This window comes from Aureobasidium subglaciale, assembly GCF_000721755.1.
Source record: "Aureobasidium subglaciale EXF-2481 unplaced genomic scaffold scaffold_34, whole genome shotgun sequence".
Taxonomy (NCBI): Eukaryota; Fungi; Ascomycota; class Dothideomycetes; order Dothideales; family Saccotheciaceae; genus Aureobasidium; species Aureobasidium subglaciale.
In genome coordinates, this window is record NW_013566961.1 from 171,096 (window position 1) to 195,172 (window position 24,077).

At 50.8% G+C, this 24,077-nt stretch overlaps 8 protein-coding genes across 8 annotated transcripts; 3 read left to right on the forward strand and 5 right to left on the reverse strand.

Moving 5' to 3' along the window:
- Positions 1-1,958: 1,958 nt before the first annotated feature.
- AUEXF2481DRAFT_44584 (uncharacterized protein) lies at positions 1,959-3,958 on the reverse strand (the record flags this gene model as incomplete). Its single annotated transcript, XM_013484018.1, has 1 exon — positions 1,959-3,958. A coding segment is annotated over exon 1 (1,510 nt), but the record flags the coding sequence as incomplete, so codon positions are not given.
- A 998-nt stretch (positions 3,959-4,956) lies between these two features.
- Positions 4,957-6,042, forward strand: AUEXF2481DRAFT_48487 (uncharacterized protein; the record flags this gene model as incomplete). The annotated part of the gene is made up of 4 exons (XM_013484023.1): positions 4,957-5,043; positions 5,100-5,692; positions 5,743-5,851; positions 5,902-6,042. The coding sequence occupies 4 exons, from the start codon at positions 4,957-4,959 to the stop codon at positions 6,040-6,042; spliced, it is 930 nt and encodes a 309-aa protein (XP_013339477.1).
- Positions 6,043-6,818: 776 nt separating this feature from the next.
- On the forward strand, positions 6,819-8,451 carry AUEXF2481DRAFT_8980 (uncharacterized protein; the record flags this gene model as incomplete). Its single annotated transcript, XM_013483992.1, has 4 exons — positions 6,819-7,265; positions 7,318-7,982; positions 8,032-8,050; positions 8,104-8,451. The coding sequence occupies 4 exons, from the start codon at positions 6,819-6,821 to the stop codon at positions 8,449-8,451; spliced, it is 1,479 nt and encodes a 492-aa protein (XP_013339446.1).
- A 271-nt stretch (positions 8,452-8,722) lies between these two features.
- On the forward strand, positions 8,723-12,244 carry AUEXF2481DRAFT_44586 (uncharacterized protein). Its single transcript, XM_013484019.1, has 7 exons — positions 8,723-9,147; positions 9,197-9,235; positions 9,294-9,399; positions 9,453-9,586; positions 9,642-11,178; positions 11,236-11,461; positions 11,518-12,244. Exons 1-7 carry the CDS (start codon positions 9,108-9,110, stop codon positions 11,785-11,787), a joined length of 2,352 nt encoding a protein of 783 aa, XP_013339473.1. The 5' UTR covers positions 8,723-9,107; the 3' UTR covers positions 11,788-12,244.
- Positions 12,245-12,296: 52 nt separating this feature from the next.
- Positions 12,297-14,620, reverse strand: AUEXF2481DRAFT_112880 (uncharacterized protein). Its single transcript, XM_013484060.1, has 7 exons — positions 14,390-14,620; positions 14,011-14,338; positions 13,480-13,957; positions 13,320-13,430; positions 13,055-13,265; positions 12,834-13,000; positions 12,297-12,780 (listed from the first exon to the last, which is right to left on the reverse strand). The coding sequence occupies exons 1-7, from the start codon at positions 14,501-14,503 to the stop codon at positions 12,582-12,584; spliced, it is 1,608 nt and encodes a 535-aa protein (XP_013339514.1). The 5' UTR covers positions 14,504-14,620; the 3' UTR covers positions 12,297-12,581.
- A 610-nt stretch (positions 14,621-15,230) lies between these two features.
- On the reverse strand, positions 15,231-16,413 carry AUEXF2481DRAFT_112881 (uncharacterized protein). The gene is made up of 2 exons (XM_013484061.1): positions 16,253-16,413; positions 15,231-16,197 (listed from the first exon to the last, which is right to left on the reverse strand). The coding sequence occupies exons 1-2, from the start codon at positions 16,334-16,336 to the stop codon at positions 15,292-15,294; spliced, it is 990 nt and encodes a 329-aa protein (XP_013339515.1). The 5' UTR covers positions 16,337-16,413; the 3' UTR covers positions 15,231-15,291.
- A 453-nt stretch (positions 16,414-16,866) lies between these two features.
- AUEXF2481DRAFT_8984 (uncharacterized protein) lies at positions 16,867-19,719 on the reverse strand (the record flags this gene model as incomplete). Its single annotated transcript, XM_013483993.1, has 7 exons — positions 16,867-17,407; positions 17,464-17,707; positions 17,759-17,810; positions 17,865-19,041; positions 19,118-19,342; positions 19,459-19,495; positions 19,656-19,719. 7 exons carry the CDS (start codon positions 19,717-19,719, stop codon positions 16,867-16,869), a joined length of 2,340 nt encoding a protein of 779 aa, XP_013339447.1.
- A 247-nt stretch (positions 19,720-19,966) lies between these two features.
- On the reverse strand, positions 19,967-23,455 carry AUEXF2481DRAFT_83533 (uncharacterized protein). Its single transcript, XM_013484038.1, has 4 exons — positions 23,146-23,455; positions 22,436-22,697; positions 21,308-22,378; positions 19,967-21,113 (listed from the first exon to the last, which is right to left on the reverse strand). The coding sequence occupies exons 1-4, from the start codon at positions 23,146-23,148 to the stop codon at positions 20,419-20,421; spliced, it is 2,031 nt and encodes a 676-aa protein (XP_013339492.1). The 5' UTR covers positions 23,149-23,455; the 3' UTR covers positions 19,967-20,418.
- Between the last annotated feature and the right edge of the window lie 622 nt (positions 23,456-24,077).

Here is a 24,077-nt window from a genome sequence, read left to right on the forward strand (position 1 = left end):
CATAAAGCCACTGCTAGACATCTTCTCCTTCTCTTCGGTCGACTCGCGACGTTCGTCAGCATTGCTACGCGCTTCCAATGCCTGACTGCGACGCCAAAAGCTCATCACAGTGCATTGTTCACTCGTGTCGACTCTGTGCAGCTGCGTTTCCAACCAGTCTTGTATCTCGCGTACGTGTTGGAGACGGTAGGGAACCTGATAGCGTTGGAGGTGGCTGACAACCCGCGCGGAGCGCATATGTTTGTCGAAGTTGATGACCATCTTCACCTCCGTGCCTTCTTCATCGTCATTTGGTAGAGGACGTGTGTTTGAATTACCAGCATCAACAAAGGTAAGATCAGTCAGATACATGCCGACGAACGGAAGGCATGGAGCTTTCGGGGTCTGCAGTCGATGTCTGAGGGCCGCGTAGTTGCGCGAGACGTCAACGATTTCTTTGATCTCCTCGAAAGCGGCCATGGTCTTGGCTGACAGCTGATCCCATGTATGACGGAGTCTGGAAACAGCAGATGAGGTGAGAGAACACGCAATTGCCATAAGAGCAGAGTAATTGTCAATGTCGAGGCATAATTTCGCGATCTTGATCCAGTGCTTGAGCATAGCAACACGCTTCTTCGTTTGATCGGCAGCAAGGATCGTATCGACGACGAGATTCGTGAGGTTGGTTGAGAACTTCGACATAGCCAAGACGTTCGCCGCATGCCCACTCTTCTTTGTCCACTCAAGACCAAGTAGCTCTTGAGGTTGTATAGCACAGAAGATCTTCGATTCAATGATAGTGAGTTGTCTAGCGACCTCGACTGCGTCCAGATCTAACAAAGTGAACTTTCTGGTATTGACACCACCCATCAAGAGGTACAATTGCTCCTTGTTGATGTTGGCATGAGGGATGATGGTCTTCTCGTAGTCGGTGCCCAAAGACACGCAGGTCTTACCGATGGCAGAGACCAATTGATTTGTTGTGCTTGTACTTTTCAGTTGAAAGGCTTTCTTAGCCAGCTCGGCCAGACGTTGGCCTGGGCCGGAGAATCGAGGGGTTAGTTGCTCCACTGCGAATGAGTATATGGTCCTCAATGCCGGACCGTCGCTTTCCATCAGATGGTGCGACTCGAGCCAGGTCTTGAAGAAATTATACACCCTAAGACGTGCAGGAGAGCTGTCTGTATTGCAGTCCCCAGCATACTCGAACCGTGTAATCAGTGCTTGCGTCAACTCTACAGCATTGGTAAAAAGTCTGAATGTGAGCAGGAAAGCCGTGTTGTATTCTGGTTCCGGAGGAGCATGCTGACTGGTGAGCTTCTCGACGAGCGCTGCCAGCGTTCCACCAACGATCTGTCCGTCTTTATTGTACAGCAGTTCATGAGCATATGATCTCATTAGAACCTCAGCGTCATGATCGCTGCCATCGGCAGAAGTTGTGACACTCAATGCACTACCGTACGTGCAGAGACTAGGGTTGGCGCGAACGTGTCGTTGACATCTGTCTGGCGCTGTGGCTCTCGTGGATGTTGGCGAAGTCACGCTACCAATCGAATTTCTCAAGCTGTCTTGGTAGGCGCTAGAAGTCTCCGTCATAGACATGCCTAGACTTCCCTTCCTGTCAGGTGGAGTCCAGTGCTCCTTGTGGTCCTGATGATGCCCGGGTGACTCATTTGCAGATGGAGGTGGTTGCAATGGTGGTTCGGATGATGTTGGCGAAGTGGGCGATATTGGCGGCGGCTCACATGGTATCATCAATGGTGGAGAAGAATCAGACCTTCGCATGATTCCATCCGGGAAGACCGAAGAAAGTAAGAAATTGTTGGTGTCATCGGTCGCCGAGCGTATTAGACAGCCTGGTCTCTGTGGTAAGTCTCGTATTGAGAGTTTACTCTGGGCGGAGTCGCAATCTTGCGGGTTAGCGGCACCGGGAGTGACTTCCGACCAATTTCCAGAAACAATTTCGCCAGGTGGCGTGATTAAAATGGCAGTGGCGGAATTTTGGTGTTGTCCATTGGAATCGAATGGGAGGAAGAAGTCGCCAGTTATATGGTCGAGAAACTTTCGTGTCTTTGCAGTGCAGTCGCCTGCCGCTCGGACACAAGCGGTTGCTGCAGCCACAAGTCCTCGCCCATTCTCGGGGCCCACAACTCCTATAATTTCCGGCTCATCTTGTTCGGCAGGCACTCTGCACAAGCGGTCCGCAGTTTCTGCAAGCGTCGCTAATTTCATGCGCACATTGTCTGAGGCCAATGCTATACCTTGGGACCGACCAGGATTGCGTCTTGAGATAACGCTGATGATCACCAATAGATCCTCTGCTGCTCTGATGGACAGCCGAGTCGTCGTTGCTAAGTCTAGAGATGTTCTAGACTGCAAATGAAGGCCTATAAAGGCACCAATGTCGCCCAGGAACTGCTCATGGGCGGCCGTGAGACGCTCGGACGCCAGGTCGGACATGTTCCCTTCGGTGAGCGCGAGGGTTTTGACAGTCATGGACTTCGAGCCGATCGTGATGCGCGGCGCTTGTGTTGGCGACGATGTGTTGTGCGGCAGCACCTGCGCTTCTGCGTCAAGTTCGGTACCAAAGTGCTCGTTGACAATTTTTGTGGCTTGAGAAGTATCGTCGTACTCAAGAACCTGGAGCTGGAATCTTGGGATCTCTCTGACGGAGTCAGAACTACAAGGCTGAGCAGATTGCTCGTCAACATTCGCGAGTGGCGTATGCGGAATACGTATATGCATCGAAGCTCTTGCAGTCTGGGGACTTTCGAAAGCGTCGCTATGGCGCATACTGGATCGCGTTTGCCTTGGAGATGAATTTTGAGACCAAATATCCAGCAATCGTGCACCTCTACATGCAATCCTGAAAGCCTTCGTAAGATACTTGTCAACAGTGGTCCACTCAGCCGAATCGGAAGAATCGGAAAAGGTATTGTGGATACCGTCGCGAGTCTTCAAGAGACATGAGAGGTCCGCCAGAAGACTCTTCCGTGTCCGTCTCAGAGCTACGTTCTTCACAATGAGGCTATCGTCCCTGTGTAGACAGTCACAGTGCTCCAGCAAGCGTCGAACGCCTGCTATCAGACCCTGGACACAGTCCTGTCGATCCTCAAACAGGGCTTCATCGTTAGCACCCAAGCTCATGTAGTCCCACATCCGAGTCAATGCGTGAAGGAGGGAGCGCATCGGTAGAGGATCGAAAATGTGACAGTAGTTGGTCGGGATCCAGCCTCGGACACCAGTGGAGAGGATGGTTCCATCTGCCCAGCCGTTGGGATGAGTGAGATGTATCAAGACTATATCGCCCTCTCGCAAAGGGGCGGTGATGGAGATGCCGCCCGAGGAACCAGAAATGGTAGTTCGTTCGGGTTGGTAATCGTGGCTAGCCCGAAGGTACTTGCGATCGAGCGGGGGTGCTGATGCTTGCTGCTCGAGTCCGAGATCTGTCTCCTCGGATGAGTAGGTTATGCCCTTCAATTCGGCCATTGTGTCGGTGTGTTTACTTATACGATTGCGTTCGGCTTCGCAGGCATGCTGTCCAGGTGTGGGTGATGATGGCGCGTTTCGTGTTTCGTGTCTCGGGAGTTGTCACGTCTAGCCTTGAGACATGATGACCGTTGTGGGCGTGTTGGACTATGGATGTTGTGGGCGGAGCGAGCAAGAATCATGTATGTTTTCTCCCGGCAAGATCGTGGAATGCGGATTTGGGAAGCAGCGTTGGTTCTCAAAAAACCGAGGTGGCTGCCAATATAAAATCAAGGTTGCTTGAATGAATCGAGGGGTGTTGGATCGGGAGTGAAGCAAGGAGAAAGTCCCCGCAAGTTGTGCGATCTTTGGTTGTCGACAGGGCGGATGACAAGCATCAATCTTCACTACAGGGACTTGGAGGAGTTTTGTTGTTGCAAGCACAAGGAGTTTTGGCAGCATTCGGCATTCACCTAGGTATCTATTGCCCATGCAACACAAAGTCGATCATCCACGAGTGGTTCACCCGCTTCGGTAACCTAAACTTTTAGACTAACGGCGGCCCGTGATTCTAACAATTTAGAAATCCAGCGGTCCCGACTGCTCGACAGAAATGTACTCGGTCTGTGACGACTCGAAACAACCTTCACCAGACGTCTGACATGCACGGAGCGAACCACTTTGGATGTGACCCATCTCGGCCTTTCCTGGAGGAGATGAGACCCGACTTCGAGGTTGGACCCTTAGGCCTACTACCACTGCGTCGGGATTGGCGACAGGGCCAGAGAGTGACCATACCTGTGGCCGATCTCTCCAGGTCGATGATGAGATGAGCAAGCTCTTGTTTCGAAAACTTGGTCGAGGGGCGAGAGAAGCACTCAATGGCGCGGCCGCACGGCAATGCTTGGTTGACAGCGGTGGCCATTAGGATCGACAAATTGTTGCCCAACGTGAACGGCCGCTTCCCTCACTTCACTGTACGAACAGGATCATGATATCGAAGCGCAGCTTTCACGCGATGCTCAAAGTAGACAGGTGAGAGACTGTGTGCCTGACAAGCACAATGGAAGCATAACAAGGGACAAAGGCATTGGGCAGCTGCATAATTGTACAGAAGCGTAGACATGACGAGCAAGAAGTGGCAAAACTACCGACAAGGCTTGACGACCCATGTCGAGTAGATGTCGAGAGTCGAGACAGGAAGTCAGGCAGCAGATGTCAGTCGATTGACAGATGATGCTAGGGGACAGAGGGCCGGGTCGCGTTCAGAACAGCGTTCCAAAGCAAACGAGGGAGAACTCGGATGGATACGATACGAGCCTCCTGTCAAAAGGGTGATAAAGAATTTGGATCCTTATCGCAGTAAGTGGCTTGCGCACGGATGTCTTGTTTTTGCGGGATGCTGACCAGACTCGACTCAACGCAAGCAATGATCGCAACTCGATTGTTACAGAAACTGGCCTTTCACCACCACGTTCGTACCACCAATTGACTCTCACAAGCGACACAATGTTGCAGCATGTGCATCTGACGGTGCATGAGGCCCTCTCCGGCATCGCTGGCAGCATCTCCCTGGCTTGCTGGATCTTCCTGCTGGTAAAATTTCCCTTCGTTACTTTGTCGCAAACTCTCAACCCTGACTCAATCCTTAGGTGCCTCAATTGATTGAAAACTACCGCCAATCCTCTGCCGACGGCATCTCTATCACTTTCCTGCTGGTATGGATGGCTGGCGACATCACCAACCTCGCCGGCGCGCTCTGGGCTGATCTCGTGCCCACTGTCATTGCTCTGGCCATCTACTTCTGCTTCGCCGACGCCGTCCTGTTGTCGCAATGCTTCTACTACAACACTCTCAACGCCCGCCGCGAACGCAAGCGCTCTGTCGCTGCTGCCGAGAACGCCGTCACCGACGAGAACGCACCTCTCCTTGCCGAGCAGCAGGACAACCTTGGACTGCCTGGTAGTAGAAGACGCAGTAGCGCTGCCAGTCGCAGACGTACCAGAAGTAGTGCCGAGCGAAGCAACAGCCTTGCCAACATCCTTGAAGAGGGCCAGGGCTCTACTGCCTGGCTCAAGAACACACTCAGTGTTGCAATCATCCTGATTGCTGGAGCTGCAGGTTGGGCCATCGCTTGGAGAGCCGGAGCTTGGAAGCCCACTCCTGTTGACGTCTCAGACGGCGGCAGACACATGCCAGTCGGTGCTGAGATACTTGGTTATGCCAGCGCTGTCTGCTACCTAGGGTACGTCAGTCCTCTACCACGAACCTTAGCTCGTACTAACGCGCTGCTAGTGCTCGCATTCCTCAAATCATCAAGAACCACCGCGAAAGATCGTGCGAAGGCCTATCACTGTTGTTCTTCTTACTCTCACTAATGGGCAACCTCACTTATGGTGCAGGAGTACGTGCCCGTTTGATCCTTCCCAGCCATAGCTTTACTGACAAATCCAGATCCTCCTTCATTCTGTCGACAAACAGTACTTCCTCAAGAATTTGCCTTGGCTCATTGGATCTCTCGGAACCATTTTCGAGGACGCCGTCATTTTCATGCAATTCCACATGTACGGCGAGAAGACGTCAGCAATCGAATAATGAACTCGATTTTTGTTGCATCTCTCCGTGCTCTGTTATACCATAGATCGTGTCATAGCCATGATATCGCTGTCATGCAAACTCTACAATACATGCAGATGTTCGCTGTATGCTTGACTTTTCATGATCAAATGTGCTTCGCGATCAAAAAAATTGCCGATGTCGGAAGCAGGTACAAACTCTCGAGTGTCACATGCATGTGACGTTTTGCTCGAGCACACGATCGACCCGGATCGGTTGTGAATTGAGGGGAAGCAGGAACGCTGAACCTTCGTGTCACCCAATTCACAACCTCCGGATTTTTATCAGACATGGAGAGTCTGCAAGCTCGCATGTGTTGTAGACTGGATCTATCCCGTCGGACCCCCGGCTACCAGAATGCCAGGCATACTCACAGGTACTTCGATCTTGTCGATAACCGGCACGAAAACAACTTTGCCGAGCTAGATAGGCCGAGTGAAAGTATCGAGCCAAGCAGGCCGTTTTGGCAGTCGATACTACAATCATGACGATTTGAAGAAAAGCAAAAGTTACTGATTGGCCAGGCGATAGCCCGCGGTCGTGTGCCTTCCTTAGTCGGCGTAGCAATATGCACTGCAGTGGAAGACTGCCGCCCAGGTTTTGTATGAGTAACCGCCGACTGACAGGCTGTTGTTTCTTGCTCTTCAACTCATTGGCATGAGTATGTCCACATAGCTGTCGTTGGATACTTTCGTTACTAGTCATCTTATCGATCAGTCTCTTAAGACTTTGTTTGTGCCTCATCCTACAACAGCATGAGCAGACCTGTCTCTCCGTTTCCAGACTCATCGGCAAAGACGGCAAAAGCCAGCGAGGATGTCCAAGTGATTTTCGACGAGGCCTTGCCGCCTCATCAGGCCTACGATGTCACCAAACAAGCCGAATCTCACTTTCTCGAGCCTCCACAGCAAAGAGCGCCTCATAGGCCCTTGTCTCCGGACACACTGTCCAATCTTTCTGTAGAGGAGTTTGACCAGCTGGGTCCCAGGAACGATGAACCATCTAGATGGCTAGATGGTGGACACCAGGCAATAAAACCATCCTGGACGGCCCAATGGCAAGCTAAGCTTCATGCCAGCTGGCTACGGAACGCCGGCCTGTTCTACATGTTGCTAGCCCAAGTGTTTGGAGTGATGATGAATGTCACCACTCGATTACTGGAAATTGAAGGCAACAAAGGCAAAGGACTGCATCCTTTCCAAGTGCGTATACTTAGCATCATTTGCAGAGGTAGAGAATGTGCTGACCAAGAAGATTTTGTTCGCACGTATGTCAATTACCGTCGTCCTCTCATCACTATATATGTGGTACACAAAAACACCACATTTCCCATTCGGAAGCCGAGAAGTCAGATGGCTGTTGGTCGCGAGAGGTCTAGGTGGATTTTGGGGCGTGTTTGGAATGTATTACTCGCTCATCTACCTGCCACTTGCAGACGCAACTGTCATCACGTTTCTCGCACCCAGTCTCACCTGCTGGGTCTGCTCGATCCTACTCAAAGAGCAGTTTACCAGGATTGACAAGATAGGAAGTCTCGTGTCCTTGATAGGTGTGGTCTTCATCGCGAGACCGACATCGCTTTTTTTCTCGTCTGCAGAAGCACCTGCAGCCAGTGGGAACACTGATGTAGTGCCTGGAGCTAATAGCACAGTGACCATTCCGGACGCGTCCAACTATGACAACGTCACACCTGCTGAGCGATTGGCAGCCGTAGGTATCGCGCTGGTCGGTGTAGGCGGATCAGTGATTGCGTATACGACGATCCGGTGGATTGGCAAGAGAGCTCACCCACTGATCAGTGTCAATTACTTCGCTACGTGGTGCACAATAGTCAGCATTGTGGCCCAACTTACACTTCCTGGTATTGGCTTCCTCCTTCCTGCCGATGCAAAGGAGTGGGGATACCTTGTTTTCCTTGGGTGAGTAGACATCAAGGCTCTGATCAAAATACATGGCTAACGAAGACAGAACGTGCGGATTTATCATGGTGAGAACTGAACGGACGACCAATGACTCTTCGCAAAGACTAATGTGAAACAGCAATTTCTTTTGGCAGCAGGACTGAGTTATGAAAAGTCATCGCGAGCTACCAACATGGCGTATACGTCGATGCTGTTCGCACTAGGATTTGACAGATTCATCTTTGGACAGACACCAGGATTGACATCAATTGTTGGGTCGACATTGATACTTGGGTCGGCGATATACATGGCCATGCAGCGAGACAAGGGTAGCGGGAATCGGACAAATGAGACTAGAACAGAAATAGGACAAGATAGAGATGAAGAGGAAGGTTTGATGAGAGGAGCAGAGGAAGGAGACGAGGAAATTGACCGAGGCCGACAGAGCATGATTGAAATGGGACAAATGGAGACTAGACGGGAATGAGGATGGTGAGTAATAATAGAATATGTGTTGTAGTAGTAGGGGAAGAAGAAGAAGAAGAAGAACAAGAAGAATAAGAGAATAAACACCCTAAGTGGTGATGATTTGCAATCAAAGGATGGATATAGGTGAGATTTCACACAAGCGTGTCAAGGTGAAAAAATGGAGCGAAAAGGAAGGGAAAAGGCGTTGGTGGACGGGGGCGCGGCTTGCGGTGGGTTGGTCGGAGTGGCAGCCAGCAGTCGCAGCAAAGCCGCCATGACGATTGACCGTCGACGCTCTCTCCGTCAGCATTTCCCAACCAACGTCAGGCCAGTCCCTTTCCGCCCTCTCATCGACATAGGCGCGTGTCGTTATATCCTTTCCGCCGCCGTCTACAGCCGGCGCGCCTCTTGAGGACGATTGCAGAGCCGTGGCGATTGTTGCAGACACTCAGTACTGCTACTCGACGTGGAGCACAGCCACTCGCTCGTAGCCTCATCCTGATCCTCGCCCAGTCCCATCCTACCTACTCGCTCTGGGCACGTGCAGACGCAGGCAGACAGGCAGACATCTGCTCTCTCCCGCCGACAGCAGTCGTTGCTCCCCGGGCTGCGAGCTCTTGCCGACTCGATATCCCCACCATTTAGCCCTCCAGCGAAACACGCGCCCAATCCACCATGGCCGACCTTCCGGGCCAGCCCAACCTGCGTGTGACGAGTGAGTCCCCGTGCCCGTTGCCGTTCCTGTCCACACTGATGCCCTGCAGTCATCGCCGCCGACGGCCTCTACAAGAGAGATGTCTTCCGTGAGTTCCCCTCCATGACCCGCTCGTGCCGCGACCCTCGACTGACGCCGTGCCGCAGGATTCCCCGACCCTTTTGCCGTAGCCACCGTCAATGGCGAGCAAACGAAGACGACGGGTGTCATCAAGAAGACGCTCAACCCTTACTGGAACGAGAGTTTTGACATGTGCGACCACTCGCCCCATGATACATGTCGCAGACACTGACGGCATCCTACAGGAGAGCAAACGAAGAAAGCATCCTCGCCGTTCAAATCTTTGACCAGAAGAAGTTCAAGAAGAAGGACCAGGGCTTCCTCGGTGTTGTCAACGTCCGTGTTGGCAGTGTCATCGACCTGGACGCTGGTGGTGATGGTCAGTCGACACAAGTCATCCTTCAACCTCGAACGCTAACCATTCCCTTGCACAGAGATGCTTACTCGCGACCTTCGCAAGAGCAATGACAATCTCGTTGTCAACGGCAAGCTGATTCTCAATCTCTCTACAAACCTCAAACCCACCGCAACCCCTGCCGCTGCAGCCGCCACCGCCGCCGCCGCCGGCCCTGCCCGTCCCAATGGTGCCGCTTCATCCTCTACCTTAGATGCTCCTCCCCCAGCGGGTGCACAACGCCAGGCCAGCACATCTGCCGACACGTCAGCTCCCCGCACCGCAGGGTTCAGTGCCTTCGAAGACTCGCAAGGCCGTTTGCCTCCAGGCTGGGAGCGAAGAGAAGACAACCTGGGCCGTACATACTACGTCGACCACAACTCCAGACAGACAACGTGGGTTCGTCCGACGGCCAGCTACAACGCTGGCGAACAGCGCCAGGCCAACGAAGCAGAGACGCAAGCCCAGCGTGCGCGACACCAGAACCGCATGTTGCCTGATGATCGCACCGGCGCCAGTTCACCAACCTTGTCGGGCGGTCAAAACTCTCCACCTAATGGTCCTGCCGGAACTTCGAACCCTCAGGCAATGTCAATGATGGCCACTGGCACTACTACTGCTGGCACTGGCGAGCTGCCTGCCGGTTGGGAGCAACGCCATACACCCGAGGGGCGTGCTTACTTTGTTGACCACAACACTCGCACTACCACATGGGTCGATCCCAGGAGGCAACAGTATATTCGCATGTACGGTCAAAATGCTGCAAACGGCACCATCCAGCAGCAGCCTGTCTCCCAGCTCGGTCCCCTGCCTAGCGGATGGGAAATGCGTCTCACAAACACTGCCCGTGTGTACTTTGTCGACCATAACACAAAGACAACCACCTGGGACGATCCCCGCTTACCTTCATCGCTGGATCAAAACGTACCGCAGTACAAGCGCGACTTCAGAAGGAAGCTCATTTACTTCCGTTCTCAACCCGCCCTCCGCATTTTGTCCGGCCAGTGCCACGTCAAGGTCCGACGTACTCATATTTTCGAAGACTCATATGCCGAGATCATGCGTCAAAGTCCAAGTGATCTTAAGAAGCGTCTGATGATCAAGTTCGATGGTGAGGATGGTCTCGATTACGGTGGTCTCTCTAGAGAGTTCTTCTTCCTTCTGTCTCACGAGATGTTCAATCCCTTCTACTGCTTGTTCGAATACTCGGCCATCGACAACTACACACTACAGATCAACCCTCACTCAGGCATCAACCCTGAGCATCTTGGATACTTCAAATTCATTGGACGTGTCGTGGGTCTCGCCATCTTCCACAGGCGCTTCCTCGATGCCTTCTTCATTGGAGCGTTCTACAAGATGATTCTTCGCAAGAAGGTCAGTCTTGCTGATATGGAAGGTGTCGATGCCGATTTCTACCGCACCTTGAGTTGGACCTTGGATAACTCTGTCGAGAATGTTATTTTCGAGCACTTCTGTGTCGAGGACGAAGTCTTTGGCGAGAAGGTTACCATCGACCTTAAGCCTGGTGGTAGAGATATTGAAGTGACCGACGACAACAAGAGAGAATATGTCGAGTAAGTTGCACCCATCACTGCACCTCTGAACGTTTGTAAATCTGACGCTTGTTGCAGGCTTGTTACCGAATGGAGAATTCAGAAACGTGTCGATGAACAATTCAACGCCTTCATCCAAGGATTCCACGAGCTCATCCCGTCAGACCTTGTAAACGTCTTCGATGAGCGTGAGCTCGAGCTTCTCATTGGTGGTATCTCTGAAATTGACGTCGATGATTGGGCCAAGAACACCGACTACCGCGGCTACGACGAGAAGGATCCCGTTATCCAGAACTTCTGGAAGGTAAGATACTTATCCACATGATTGAGGTCTTCCAACACGTGCTAACAATTTCATAGTGCATTCGCACATGGGACTCTGAACAAAAATCTCGTCTATTGCAATTCGCAACCGGTACCTCTCGTATTCCCGTCAACGGATTCAAGGATTTGCAAGGAAGTGACGGACCCCGCCGCTTTACAATCGAGAAGTCAGGCGAGGAAGGTCAACTGCCCAAGTCGCATACCTGTTTCAACCGTCTCGACCTGCCGCCGTACAAGACCTACGAAGCGCTCAACGCTAAGCTTATATGGGCCGTGGAAGAGACTGTCGGATTCGGACAGGAGTAGAGAAGAAATCCAGGACTGTTTTAAAGTTGTGTTGTGGAAGTTTGGTTGTGGTTCTTTTTTTTCCCCTCTTTTCTTTTATCCATCAATCATCAGAATGGGAGGTAACAGTGCTAGGATAGGGAGGGTTAGAGCAAGAAAGAAAGAATGGGCTTGTTCTTTTTTCATGCTCTTTTTCTATGTGTTTACTTGACCCGCTCTTTTTTTGGGTCCATCATCACTACTTACAAGACCTTTGAGATTGCAAATGTGGAACATGGCTGAATGTACATCCTCCTTGGTCTTCCAACTTCTACTCCTTGCGTGTGCATTCCATCATCCTTATTGGATACTGGTCGACACGGTTTTGAACACTGGGACCTTTCTTTGTCTTGTACGTGGTCGGTAGCTCCTTCATAGTATTTATATCTGCCTTCGTGGCTGCTGCTCGACCATCGTTTGCATTGAATGTCAAGTCCGATGTTGAGGTTGGGATGACCCTGCTCATGTCTTTTATCACATCGTGATATGTTCTTCTACAACCAACAATGGACTCATGGCTGCACCGTGGGCAAGACTAGGATGGTACAGCACTGTTCTAGCTCTATAAACAGATCTGTCCTAATCACCTCTCTTGGTCGTGCAGTAGAGATTCAGATCCAGCCTGCTACGTTCGACTTTTAGCAACTCTCCCATCCCTCCACCAATTCTCAAACCACACTAAATACTTCCTTCATGTATACTTGCAGAATCGTATCTCATCAACGCATCAAAGGTACCTGTTCTGTAATTTCAGGAAGAAAAAGGACAAAAGTTAGCTAAACATCCTTTGCCCTCTCAACGTGAATGGGAAAATCTCCTTTGTTACCCTCATCTTCGTCTGTGACATTCGTCGCATTTTGCAGTTTCTTTGCTCGTGAGTGTTTGGGTATCGTGTCGTAAGTGGCCCCTTTGATGATGTTGCCTTCGAAGAGGAGGGAGATTGACTCGAGGGGTACACCTTTGGTTTCGGGAACACTGTAGATTGGGTTAGTAGGGAGACTTGAACAGGATAGGTGGCAGGGGTTTACCAGAAGATCGTATAGATGGTCATCAGGATGCAGCAGATGCCGAAGATCAAGAACGTGCCGTAGGTGATGCTGTTAAGCATTACGGGTGTTATTCTGGCGATGACACAGTTGAAGGCCCATTGGCACATCAATGCTGATGCCATGGTAAGAGAGCGAACACGATTGGGCTACAAGGTCTGGTCAGCCAGATCTGTAGAGAAAAGGGTTCGGGATATACGTACACTCGTCTCGGAAGCAAGGATGAAGGGGATCGGACCCCATCCGACACTGTAAAAGACGACAAACAAGTAAACAGATATGATGGCAAAGATGCTGTTCCGATCTAAAGCAGCACCCTCCACCACTGGGTTGACAGCTTGGTTGATGCCGATGTAGAACATTGCAAATGCCTGGCCTAGAGCACCAATGATCAAGCTCCACTTTCTACCGAGTCTGCAGAGAAATTAGTCAGTAGTAGGTCCAAGTCCATACGAATAGTTGACTGACTGCTCAGTCATAAAAGCCAAGGCCAAGGCGGTAATGACGACTTTGACTACGCCGTATATTCCTGTAGCGAACAGTCCGGCAGATGATCCTAGGCCGATCGATTCGAAGATCCTAATAAATTGTTAGTAAGAGGACTGTCAACATAGATGAGCTGTCTTACTGCGGGCTGTAATAATTTATACTGTTGGTGCCTGTCCACTGCTGAAACATCATCAAGATGATAGCCATCGAATATCTATAAAGATATTTTCTGTCAGAGCAAACAGTCCGAAGTTGTCCCAACAAAGATATCTTCTCATGGCTCTGGAAGTCGGCCACGATCTCGCCTAGCTCTTTTGTAACAACAGGATCATCATGTGAGTAGCTTCGAACATGTGCAAGTGCACGAGCGGCATCGTCATGTCGGTCTTTCTCCACAAGCCATCTAGGACTTTCGTTTTGGAACAGGATTCCGACGAACAGGAGCACCCCGGGAAGCATCTGGAGGGCGAACGGTATACGCCACTGGGCATCATTACTGGATGAGATGGATCGTGTCACACCGTAGTTGACAAAGTACGACAGCATGATGCCTGTGACGTTGAACAGCTGCATAGTGCCAATACATCGTCCTCGGATCTCCTTGTTGACGTTCTCACCTGTAAGGTCGATAGGTCAGCGATATGCTTGTCAGAACAGAAGTTGTACCAACCAATATATGTTGGCACTACTGCACTTATCAAGCCGACACCAACTCCTCCAATGACTCGACCGACGTAGAGCAGAGCAAGCGATTGGTTGCCAATAGCACTACAAGTCTGAAGCAAGCTGCCGATGATGAAGATAATATCGGCATATATCAGTGCAGACTTTCGACCAAACGTATCAGATACCCAGAAGCTGGCAGCAGCGCCAACGAAACAACCAGCTTGGAGTACAGATACAATGTTACCCGACAGGTCGGCATATGCGGCAGGGGAATTTGTGAGGGCGAATGAGTTCTTGAACGAGTCCATGGTCAAGACGCCACCGATCAAACCCTGAACTTATGTCAACACATGATCGTCGATGCAAGATGGTAGAAGCCCTACTGTGTCCCATCCGAACAACATTCCACCAAAACTCGCCACAGCCGTAAGAGTATATGCTCGTCGATATTCCTTGATATCGGCCCAAACACCCGTTGGTTTGGCCAAGGACGCCATGGTGTCACAATGCTTTCAATCACTGCACTGCACAAGTCGACCACTCAAAAAAGCAAAGGGACAAACTGGCTTTGCATACAACGAAAAAACAGGCTCAAGCAGCCAAGGAAGAGGAAGGCTAGTCCAAGTTTTATACAAAGAAAGAGCCTCCTCCGCACTTCTCCAACGAGGTTCCATGGGGTTGCCAAGTGTGATCGTCAAGGAAGATAGCGCGATCGCAGGGCGGCGTCGGCCTCTGGTTCAACGTTGTTTGGAGTCTTGAAGAGGTTCACGGATTGTCCAGTCGAGGCTGTGTCATGAGCAAAATTCGGGACTCAAAAAAGGCAACAAGAGCTCCAGAGACGGGCCAAGATGCTCTGGTCATGTCCCAAACTCTTATCAGCAAAGTGAATTGGTGACCCAAAGATCAGCACGACATTGATGTAACATTGTCGCAGCGACTCATGCAACTGCTGCGTAGAGCATGGTGGGTCTGCTCTGACAGGTTCGGCAATTGTTCACTTGGACCGATAGCTATTAGGTAACGCGGCGGGTCCCTCATGAGCCCAGTCGCGCGTCTTGCTCTGTCGATGCTTAACAACATCAAAATATGGAATGAAACCCACCGAAAATCTTCTGAAGGTAGCAATTGACTTGATGTTCTCAAAACGAATTCTTCGCTCGGCATTCATACTGGAGTCACACCCGTTAACCCACCACAACGACGTCTTTATGGTGATCAAGATCCATAGGAAAGCGTGTTAACATTTGGATCTATGTGCACATAACTAATCACTTCGGATGAGCATCTATTTGGACTGCTCGGGTATCAAGGTCACCAGCTCGCCCTTTTCGACGGCCGATCTCAAATTCTCCAAAACCAACAACTCCATATCCTTCTGCGTCTCCCAAGTTGCTGTGCCGATGTGAGGCAGCAAAACAACACGGTCGTCGCTGATGAGCTCAGGGTGAATCTTAGGCTCCTCTTCAAAGACGTCCAAGCCGGCTGAGAAGACCTTTTGGCTCTGAATAGCCTTGACGAGCGCTGCTTCGTCGATGATGGGTCCTCTGGCCGTGTTGACAATGACGACACCATCCTTCATCATATCGAATTGTGCAGTAGAGATAATGTGTGTGGTCGAAGGATTCAGAGCCAGGTTAAGACTCAGAACATCTGATGTCTTCATCAAGTCATCGAAGGAGACGTACTTGGCATTGCCAGCCTTGTCGGCGGGAAGTGGGTTGCGGTTGTGGTACTGAATCTTCATGCCGAAAGCAGTGGCTCTCTCGGCCACAGCTCTTCCAATGCCTCCCATACCCAGGATACCAAGGACCTTGTTTTTCGGGTCGTGGCCAAGGCCGAATGCCTTGCCGCGCCACTCGCCTTTGCGGACAGCGTTGAAGGGAATCGTAATGCGTCTCAGTGCACCCAGCATGAGGAAGATTGCGATATCGGCGGTAGCATCGTTGACGGCGATAGGTGTGCTCGAGATCTGAATACCGCGTGCGGTACAGGCCTTGACATCGATGTTGTCGTATCCGGCACCATTGTGGGTAACGTACTTGACGCTCGAGGGGAGGGAGTCAACCAACTCTTTGTCAAAGGGGCCTGTGACTCCTGTCGATTCATTGCTACGGTATACGACAAAGGTATCGTCGAAATCTCCAGACTTCAGCTTGGAAAGGAAGTCATCTCTTGAGCCGGTCTTGTACTCCTGTGCGTTCTCGTCAGCTTTGCGTGAAACAGCCGGTGACGCAATGTTTACTTGCCTTCAACTCGACCAAAGAGCTGAGTTCCTCCCACTCCTTACGAGCGTGGGTGATATTTCCTATAAGAAGAGCTGAACGTGCCATTTTGCTATACTTCTCACGAGATTTGAAATTATTGAAAAGTAAGGAGAGGGTATGAAATAGAGAAGAAGGCACTTTCAACTCGCAAACTGACGGGACAAATGATATGCCGAGATGGCTTTTTGAATAAGCGAAGGCGACCCCTCATTTCAGACGCCGACGAGCGTCTGTTAGTAACAAAGACCGATGACAATCACATGAGAATTCCACACGTACAGAGAGTCACGCAACATCGTGGAGAATTGTCCAGTGATGAAGATACTGGTATCAGACGGGCGCTCGTCATAGGTCTACGGAAAGATGACATGGATCTGAGGCAAGAGGCTCACGAGTGTCATTGCATCTTATGTCTCTCTTGGGGAACACCTCTAATCGAAACGAACCGTGTCTTCGCACTGCCCATTATTATTTTACATGTTCAATCACTGGTGGGATGTCTGTTCCTCCACAACTACGCCAATGACCTCTCGACATTTGGCCTCTGAGCCTCGTACGTAACTCCCTGGCAGAGGGCGTCTCCGTCGCTGAACTCATCACATGCTGAAGCTCCAATTATCCATAGATCCAATTCCACTGAGCGGACCTAAAGGCCCACTATCTGTCGGCAAGAATCCAGTCCACCATTCAGCGTCGGTTGACATGCCTTCGTTACCATTTACAGCAAAGTTACCAATCGCATCTAGGTCGGTCCAGCTGAAATCACCCATCTGGTCTGTGACTGCTGGCGATTCCAACGAAGCGGATGCGGCCGAGTTCGAAGCTGGGGTGGCGGCACTCGTGCTGACTGGCCTATACGGATTCTCAAGAGTAGCGAGTGATCGAGCAGAGCGTGACTCCTTGTTAGACTTCCGGTCGACCTTGTCCCAGAGTAGCTTCAGAAGTTGTGAATAGCGGCTTCCAGGGTGGCTCTCGCCAACCCCAGATCTCTGCAGAACCGTGACTGTCTGTTGGATCATTCTTCTAACCGATGCCTCCTCTTCAGGTGCCATAACACCAACCGAGCGAGCATGGTACAGGAACACACCCGCGTAGACCGTGAAGAGATAGAATCTAAGTGGCATGTAGCGTAACATCCTTATTGATGCTCGCGTTAGCATTTGGGAATGTGAGAACGAGTGTCTTAGACGTACCTCTCTGCATCCACGAAGTTGTTCATCGTGGTCAGCAGACTCTTTGCAGCATCAAGTCCTTCATAGATGAATCGTGCATCTCCTACCGCCCCAACGTTATTGTAGAAAACTCGACTGAAAGACGGTTTCCCATTCTCGCCTTCAGGTAGCGCACGCCGTATTGTAGCATGGAAAGCAAAAGCATTGGTATAAAGTCGCAGGTAGTCATAAGACATTAACAGCATGGCTTTGAGGTTGGGCGAACCTGTGATCTGCATTAGTCTATGCTCAATGCTGCCGAAAGACTCACACGTACATGTCATAGTACCGTACACAGCATTCCAACCGTAGTATGCGCTACGAAAATCCTAAGCCGAAGTTAGTGCTCACAGACAAAACAGCAAGAATGTGGCTTTACTCACATCGACAATCTTGATATAGTAGCCTCCGGTCAAATGATTTCGTAGACTGTTTCCGGGGCTACTGTAAAGGACGTCGTGAACATTACTAAACAGTAATGTCAATTCCAGAGTGGCCTGGAACAACTTTGGGAAGTCCTCGTCTCCAGGATTCTGAGGCTGGTAGGGAAAGTCTTCCTTCCGGATAGCAAGACCGGGTCCGGGCCCTCGACTCCAGAAGGCTCGACCAATGCGAATAGATATCTGTCTATCCGATATATAGCAGCAAGTCCATACTAGACGCTTTCGCTTCCATTGAGGATCCTTGATATCTCCCGCCACCGGGAACGAATACTTGTCCAGACCCAGATAGTATCCGATACGAAGCGCAGTGCCGACGTGCATCCACGCTTCGCGATCCTCTTCACCGCGTCCGACGTTACCCGCGCGACTTCTTGACGTATATGGCGTCCACTCGGCAAGCAGTAGCAGACTTTCGACCGCTTCCACACCTCCCGGACCACCAGCGACCAGAGTAGACACGAGAGACTGCATGTATTCTGAACAAGCAGTGTAGATGTGCGGCTCCTCCAGGAGATCCTTCGAAGCGATGACTAGCATAGCTGTCAACAGATGAGGTTCGTTTTTAGCCGTATTGATTAGGTTGTTGGTGTCCAAAGTGCTAGGAGGAGCAATTGAGAAGTAGGGATGGTAGTGTTGACGATATCGGTCAATCAGTTGTGAGATTTTTGAAGATGACAGAGCACCTGACTGAACGAGCTGGTAGTTGAGCCTATCGTTACTCCAATTGTTGGGGAACATGGAGTTGGTCCGAAGACTGTGATTCTGGGATTTCTCTTGCCAGGTATGTTGTTGCCGACTCGAATTGTTATCATTGCTTGCGATCTGGGCTAGTATGTCCAAGGCATCCGATGGATTTTGCAGATCATGGAATGGTATGTTCTCGGAGCTCGAGGAGCGAGCAGACTCTCCGTTGGTATCTCTATGAGGCCTTGACTCGTCCACTGTCGCGGATCCGACCGCAGAATCAATGTCCATTGCGAGGGTCTGCGGATCGAACAGTTGACGCTGAGTCGCAAAGTCCAGATTACCAACTCCAGCATTGGTTGATGAAGACATCGCGCCAGTGATGTTGTGCTGTGGATCAGAATATGTGTCTTTGGATATTGTACCTGAATTCCTAATTGATATGGTCAGCTTGGTCCATGGATGATTCATGTCCGCGTGCGAGTCTTATGATGATCCTTGCAACTTACCAAGAGGCCTCAATTATGGACTGTTCATTAGAGGGTGTTTTCTGTGCTTGTAAGGTTGCTTGAGATTGGAAGTGTGGTGCCTGAGTCTGGACCTGGCTCTGCTGAGAGGCTATGGTTGACCGCCTCACCCTTCTGCCTCCGCGATTGCTGCTGCCTATGACACATTGCTTGTTCTCTTTGCGGCATCTCAGACATGGTGGCTGGGGCTCCCCGTCTGTTGTGTCCCTGTGGTGTTCTATCAGCCATCTTCACTTGCATTGGTTTGGAAGGAAGCTTCTGGTCATTCTGAAGAATAGCTATCGACCAGAACGAACTTCAGAAGACGAAGAGAGATGACTTACAATGTGCATTTGCTCTTTCTTGCGCGGCAGACCAGACCTAATCTCCATTAGTCGTAAAACATGTGAGATTGATATTACGCAGGACTTCTTTGGTTTGGAAGGAGTCCATCTCAGCGATAGCCGCACCCGGCAATCGAAGATCAATGGCGCTCGGAACTGCCTCCCGCGCCCCGACTTTTCACTGCAATTCAACTTACAGGCCTTGCTGGTTCGTTTTGGCTGCTTGCCTGGTTCTGGCGATTCTTCGTTCAAGTCTGACATGGTCTAGTTGCAATAGTTACTCGTAGTGTTCTTGAGGAAAGAGAGGTGTTGAGTCCCCGAGCGTCGGGCTTTGCAAAAGATGAGGGGCAAGAGAAAGAAGAGGAAGCAGCGACGCTTTGTGGGGGCCTCCAAACCAAGTTTGCCGACAGGACGCGCACTGACCCGCTGAATCCTGTCACTTCTGCTCTCCTCCAAATTGACGCAGGACGATAACAAGTTGTAGCAAGACACACCATTATGATGTATTGATGCGATTGTCATTGAGACTAGTCGCCCAATCGACTTTCGCCCAGGACGATCTGGCACAGCTATACAATGTGTCTTTCTGCAGCTACGTAGGCGTCATAATCAAGCGCACACATGAATCAACCAACCCTGCTTCAGGAGGGTCCCCTGCCTGTTAATCCAATTCAGAGAATCATTGGTCATCTTGTGATCGATTCCTCACATGCTCCAATTTACGTCCCAGACTGCCCTTTGGAGCTTCGTAACAATTGTTGCATGGGCCTGCCAAGCTGGACTCTTGTCCACGGTCCCTTAAGTTGTCCTGAGCCGCAGTTCAAGTATGGGAGATGCTAGGTCCGTCTCGTTCGGTCCATTTACGCTTTCCCATTCTCACCTCGAGGTGCGCAGCCAAGCATGAGACACCCTGACTCAAAGCCATCATAGAGCTCCACATCTTGTCTCGATAAGCATCGACTATGTGATCGTCAGACACTCATACGTCGACAGGAAGGGTATCCACTTACGCGATCTCTGCATGAAAATTGTCCTCTCATTGAATGTTTTTGCATGCCTCCAACTCATGCGGTAACCGAGCTCGTTCAATGCGCACTCTTTGAGCCGAAGATGTTCAGATATCCTAGGAATAGGTAGTTCCAATTGCGAACCGTCCAACAGTGGGACGTTGACAGAGTCCTCGCCCTCTAAAGTAATCCGCTCGCCTTCAGTCTTGGTGTGTACAGAAATGTGGCGGTCCTTCGAAGATTCGGGGGAAGATGATATCGAATTCATTTGTCGTGGATAGAACTGGCGGGGAAACACGCTGTTCTTTTGGAGATGAAAGTCTGGCATTTCATCCAACTTGATGTTATCAAGCTCTACGTGGACACGAACTCGAGTTCCACGCAACGGGTCGTCGACAAGAATGAATTTTCGTCTCTTTGCCTCGGGCTCATCCCCGAATAGTGGCAGCTTCTCCCCATTTTCTTCTGCCTTGACATAATTTCGCGTGTCCGCGGTCGAAGAGTCAGACCCAGTGGAGAAGGACGAAGAGACGTTGGGACAGTGACTATCCCGCCGATGTGGCCCGAGAGGGGACGCTAGTGGACGATCAAAGATGAGGCTAAGTGACGGACTACGATGATCCAGCGACGAAAGTGCTTCATTGCTGACTATATCGGAGAAGAAAAGAAATTAGCCTAGAGACAATCATGACAATGTGGGTATAGGTATAAAGAAAGCAGAGCAAAAGTTCCAACGCCCAATGTCTCCAAGGATGTCCTACATATAGCCCAAGTCCTATCCCAACGACCGGACAAAGCAGTGACAAGGTTGCAGCGCGTTATTAATCACATGTGAAACATACCGCTCTCGCCTCCGTTGCCATCTGATGTCGAATGATGATGGTGCATCTGACCAGCGTTCAGGTTGAGTGGTGGTGCTGGCGGCCTTCCTGAGTCCATAGACATGACTGGAGGGGCTCTCGACGCGAGACTATCAGCGGGAGATAAAGAGATAGGTCCATCTGGTTGGCGCAGTTGCGCCTTTCGGTTGTTGATCTTGGCCTGTCTCCTGACTCGTCGACTCCGCAAGCGAGGGTCTTGATTGCTGTTCCGCCAGCTATCGACCGCGCGTTGAATGAGACCACGCTTCTCTCTCAGTGCTGGATTCAGGTGTGCTAGAGCCCAGCCTACGGCATTGCATTCACTCTCATAGTGAAGCCTGTTCCCCTTGTAGCCTTCCTTACCACTGTAAGCACCTGGATAAACACAATTTGCCGTCTTGAATTCCGGAGTCAGCTCGTCGATGACCACGGATTCGACGTCACAGCGAATTTGATATTCCATCTTCACTCGGTCTCGCGAGTACTCAAACGCTATCCATTGCACCCCGTTCTGGTCCTGTCTGACTACCAAAGGGGTTGTAGCAGGGATTGGACCTGGAGCGGCCGTATTTGATCCAGCTCCAGAAGGCGGAGATGAGATTGCAACGGGTCCGGATTGAGCCATATCGATGCTAGATATGGGCCTTTGTACATAGTTCTGCTCTGATTTCATGGGTTGATGTTCGAACTTTAGATGAGATGGCTCGACCTTCATGCGAGGACTTGCAGTAATACCATGAGAAGGTGAACTATGCAAAGCCGAAGTTGTTTGTTGGGGCATCAGAATCGCCGAGCCTGCGGGCGATACAGGCGAGTAGGTTTGTGATGAGGGGTGAGTAGCGTATGCCGGATGCGTGGGTAGAGCATACTGAGGGTAGGCAAACATATGCTGTTGTTGCGGGTATCCAAATCCGTGAGTATACATTCCACGAGCTTGAAGATCGTGATGCGATGAATGCATGTGTGTAGAGGCTGTTTGTGATGGATGGTAAGCCCCAATGGTTGGGTACATCTGTCGATTAATCACAGGATGAACCGCCATCGTGTCTGAATCTATGTGTTGGATCAGATTTCAGTTATGCCAATACTGTGATATCGAATAGCACCTACTGGAAAAGTTTTGGCTTCTTGTAGGATAGGAAACGGAGTATAGCGGTGGCTGTGGCGAGTAAATTTGAGACCCCGACGGTGCCCCAGTAGGTTGACCAGAGGAGCCCTGTGATGGTACCGACGAAAGTGGAAGGTAAAGTGGAGGAGGTAGAGACGTCGTAGTCTGTCTTGGAGAGTCCACGCGACTATGCTGGGAGGTGCCTCGAATGTCGTACGACGTAGCTGAGTGCAATGTGCCTGGCGGACTCGATTGTGTGTAAGGCTGTAATTGGTTATGTTAGAGTGTGATCGAACAGGACTAAACAACAAATGTACAAGACGATGACTAGGAGTAAGTAAAAGAGACAGCGAAGTATATCGGGAGATATAGCCTGCTTTGATCGAGACCACCGAAGGTAGGCTGGGCTGAACACGGCAGGAACTCTGAGAATAGTAAACAGACTGGTGTTGAGACGTGGTACAAGTACAAGAATGTGTTGAGGAGGTTTATATCCAAGCATGTCGGGATCTGGACTAAGAGCGCGGGGCGCGGGCGGCCAAGCCAAGCCAAAGAGCTTCTGCTGAATGGGGGACGCAAAGAAAGAGAAGTGAAGGATGATGTGGACGGAAGTATAGCCGAGACCTTTGGCAAGACAGAGTGACAAGGATGAGTACAAGGATGGAGCGATCTTTCTATGGTGTTGAGGGGTAACAAAGGGCTGAGGCCTTACCATGTAGCGTATGAGAGTGCTTGGAGTTGCTGGGGACGGGCAGCTTGTTCGATCCTGACCTGACACCTGCAGGAATTCCGGACTTCAACGGGCTTGCAGCAAAAGACACAATAAGATGGCGCACGGCTGAGATGGGCGCGGTGGTAACAATGGCTGGCAGGAACGATGAAGCGATCCAGATGAATGGAAGCGAGCGAAGAAGTTATTGAATTGACGAGGATGGAAACGACTCAGAAGCAGCAGCAGCAGCAAAAAGAAGAATGAAACGGGCACTACTTACGAGATCGCCCGCCACGACAGGACCCGGCTTGACCTTATACGCCTCCCCGCCGAGGATCAGAATTGTACAGATGAGAGAGCATCATGAGGAAGAGACATGGAAAAGTCCGTGCGAAATGCAATGCACGTTGTAATCAATGCAGAGTGGTTCGTAATGATACCCGAACTAAGTCGCGCTCTGATAATGATGCGATGCTCCCTCCCAGAAACAGGCGGGCCCGAAAGACGACTCTTCGACGAATCAGCGGACGAGGTCGTCTCGCAGAAACAGAGTGGAAGCTTTTACTTCGGCAACCCCACGTGTAAACTGGCTAAGGCAAGGCATGACAAGGCACACACGAGGATGAAACGCGCCACCAGGCGCAACCGATATTGCAAGCTCAGAGAACAGCCGCAACGACCCTTTGATCTCTGGAGCCACCATCGTCAATACGATCATGACCAGTGGTCTAAGCGGCTCTTTCTCCGGCTTGTTCAACGGCTTGGTTAAGGTTGACATCCTTCGCAGCCATGCAAAGCCACCCATGGCCAACAACTTGTTCGCTGCTATCAGAGGGCCGAAGCTACACTGGCCAAGAACAAGTGACCTGACCTGTTAAAGACAAGCACTGTTACACGACTAGATCTCTGTGCCCCCTCGGTCTGGTCGCCCC